At 39.8% G+C, this 2,500-nt stretch overlaps 1 protein-coding gene across 1 annotated transcript in view; it reads right to left on the bottom strand.

Annotated features, from left to right (window-relative positions):
* LOC138033653 (anthrax toxin receptor 2-like) overlaps positions 1-2,500 on the bottom strand; it is a 72,367-nt gene that overhangs the window by 36,505 nt on the left and 33,362 nt on the right. The window contains exon 16 of the mRNA XM_068881445.1: positions 180-270. Coding sequence (XP_068737546.1) covers positions 180-270 — 91 coding nt within the window. The remainder of the gene's footprint in view (positions 1-179; positions 271-2,500) is intronic.

The following is a 2,500-nucleotide window of genomic DNA, read 5'->3' as shown; positions in this document are numbered from 1 at the left end:
TTGACGAGTCTGTGGGCCTACTTCAAGTATAAGATATCTCCTATATTTTCTTATAGAAACAACTTGATTTAAACTCCAAACTGAGACCCGTGAAGGCAACCGCATCTGTCGAGTCTGCTGCATGCTTTGTTAATTCAGCTGCAATGACAGCGCTTGTCTCCTTTTCCAAATCTACCTACCGAAGACTGTGTGCAGTGTTTTACGGTAATATTCACGTTACTGGAAAAGGATGTCGTTCCGTTATTTAGAGACACCTGCAACGTAAAAGAGCTGCAAAATAAAAGAATAACAACAATTAAAAGTAACAACAACAACAACAACAACAACAAAGTAAGCCTTCTGTTTGCTGTACAATTACTTAGTTTCGTGTTTGAAATCGGCAAGAACAGTTTCAGTTAAACACGAGGAAGTGCTGTAAAAGGCGTGGTGCCTTCTGCACATGCGGATGATCTGAAAATCAACCGTGGTGGCATACAGAGCTCTGAGATAATTTGTGCAACAGAGGAGTCCTTAAAGCGAATTATGACCGTAATATGTTAGCAGATGTTACTTGTCGCTCTTTTGTTTCAATCCCCCGTCTCGGCTGTTTGTTGGTCGCCATCTTGGATAATCAGTCGTGCTTGAATGAATGCGAACAAAAGCCGAACGTGAAGCTACCCGGTCGTTTTATGGGGCATCTTCATGTTAAAATTGATGGTGTCTCGGAAAAAGCCCAGAGATTTTATTACAGCTTCTACTCAAAGGAAGTGCAAGAGCAAAATGTCTACTGCTAAGTTCCGTTTTATACGAGTGGAAACTAATTTCCAAAGAAATATTTGGCTCTTAAGCCCTGGTCAAACAGTGCAGATCACCAGAAACCCATAAACGTGCTTCTGAATATTCAATTTGCAAAGTACCATATTTGGAACAACAAGAGCGAGGGGTCTCCAAATATGGTACTTAGTACTGAAACATTCAATCAATCAGTTCGCACTGAATATTCGGAAGCTGTGAACGCGCGTTACACGCTTCAACCCTTATGAGTTTCTGTTATCACCTACTATGATTCACATGCATGGCCAAACGTGTAATATATATGGGTTATAGACCAAGCGTGAGGTCAAGATGGCTGGATATTGGCCAAGTTCTTTTTTTGCGTGTTTGTACACGCAATTGGACGAGGCCGCAGGCCGAGTCCAATTTGGCAGTCCGAGGAATTTTTTTAATCCAATTATTTCCAAATTGGACAAGCATGTAGTCCTGTTACCTATTAATTATATAGCTAAACAGTTGTAATTGGGCATTACTCAGTCAAGCTATTATCCTTAAGAAAGGCAAACTAAAATATTGTGAACTATTGTGAATTATAAAATATTGTGTATTATTCCTATTTCCAAAATATTACCTGAACTCCAGAGGAATTTTTCGTCTGCTTCGCTTAAGGACGTTCGCGCTAATTGTTTGTGCGCAACGTAACTGCGCAGGTAACGCGACTGTAATATGTCACGCATTACTTCGAGCATTAGTGAAGTTGAGGTTTGAAAACCTTTGCAGAAACTGTGGACGATAAGTCTTGCACAGTGTTGGATAAGAGAAGATCGTGATCAGTCAAAATTGATTAAAAATATTTAGGAAAGTCAAGTAGACTACTGCACGACTGATGTTCGCGTTGTTTTTATCAGTCGTGCACTAGTCTACTTGACTTTCATAAACATTGTTCAAGCATTAGTTAAAATAACATGGCGACAAAAACGCCGGGGAAAAAATTCCAGGCCGGCAAAAGAATGGCACCTTTATTTCCGAATCATCATGAAACGTTAAAGAGAAGTGAGCGGGAGGATGGAAAAGCACTTTAAATGGTAGCTCCTGATCGAGTAGTGGCTGAAAGTTTGGAAAACTCGAAGGCGAACCGTTGGGTAAATTTAATGGGGCTGTTTCTTTTTTTAATGTTTTTATTACCCTACGAACTTAAGTTCAAAATGAATGTATGTTTTTGAAGTTCTTTTCCTTTACTTTCGTGAAAATAGAGCAGTATTTTCGTCCTCGTCGGCTTGAATAGTGCGGACCTGCGTGGAAAAAACCAGCGATTAAATTTCACAAAAACCACACTCCAGAAGACGAGCATGACGGCAATGGAGAAATATTATACAAAACACTAACCAAATGAAGATGATGACTGCTTAAAAGTTCGTTGCTGTGCTCAGCACGGGAAAGTTCGATGAACGAGTAGCATTTGGTTACATCCACAGAGAACATGCATGGCTTCCATGGCTTGGGTTCCAGTCCTTCCCTGACAAGTCACGCAAAAACGTGACAAACGAAGTTTTCCAAGAGCTTCGTAAAATCACATCGATTTTACTCCCTTGGATCATCGGTGACCCCTATTTTTTTAATCATGAATCACTTACTCTACTTACTATCTACAAAATATGATAAAATGAAAAAAATCTCACCGTAAGAAGTTATCTTTTTTTTAATTTTCTTTCCTCGTGCCATCGAATTCCGGTAGTGGTTGCAACGG

The sequence above is a fragment of the Montipora capricornis genome, chromosome 14 (genome assembly GCF_036669925.1).
Source record: "Montipora capricornis isolate CH-2021 chromosome 14, ASM3666992v2, whole genome shotgun sequence".
Taxonomy (NCBI): Eukaryota; Metazoa; Cnidaria; class Anthozoa; order Scleractinia; family Acroporidae; genus Montipora; species Montipora capricornis.
The sequence above is the reverse complement of the archived record's forward strand: the minus strand, read 5'-3'. Positions and strand labels throughout refer to the sequence as shown.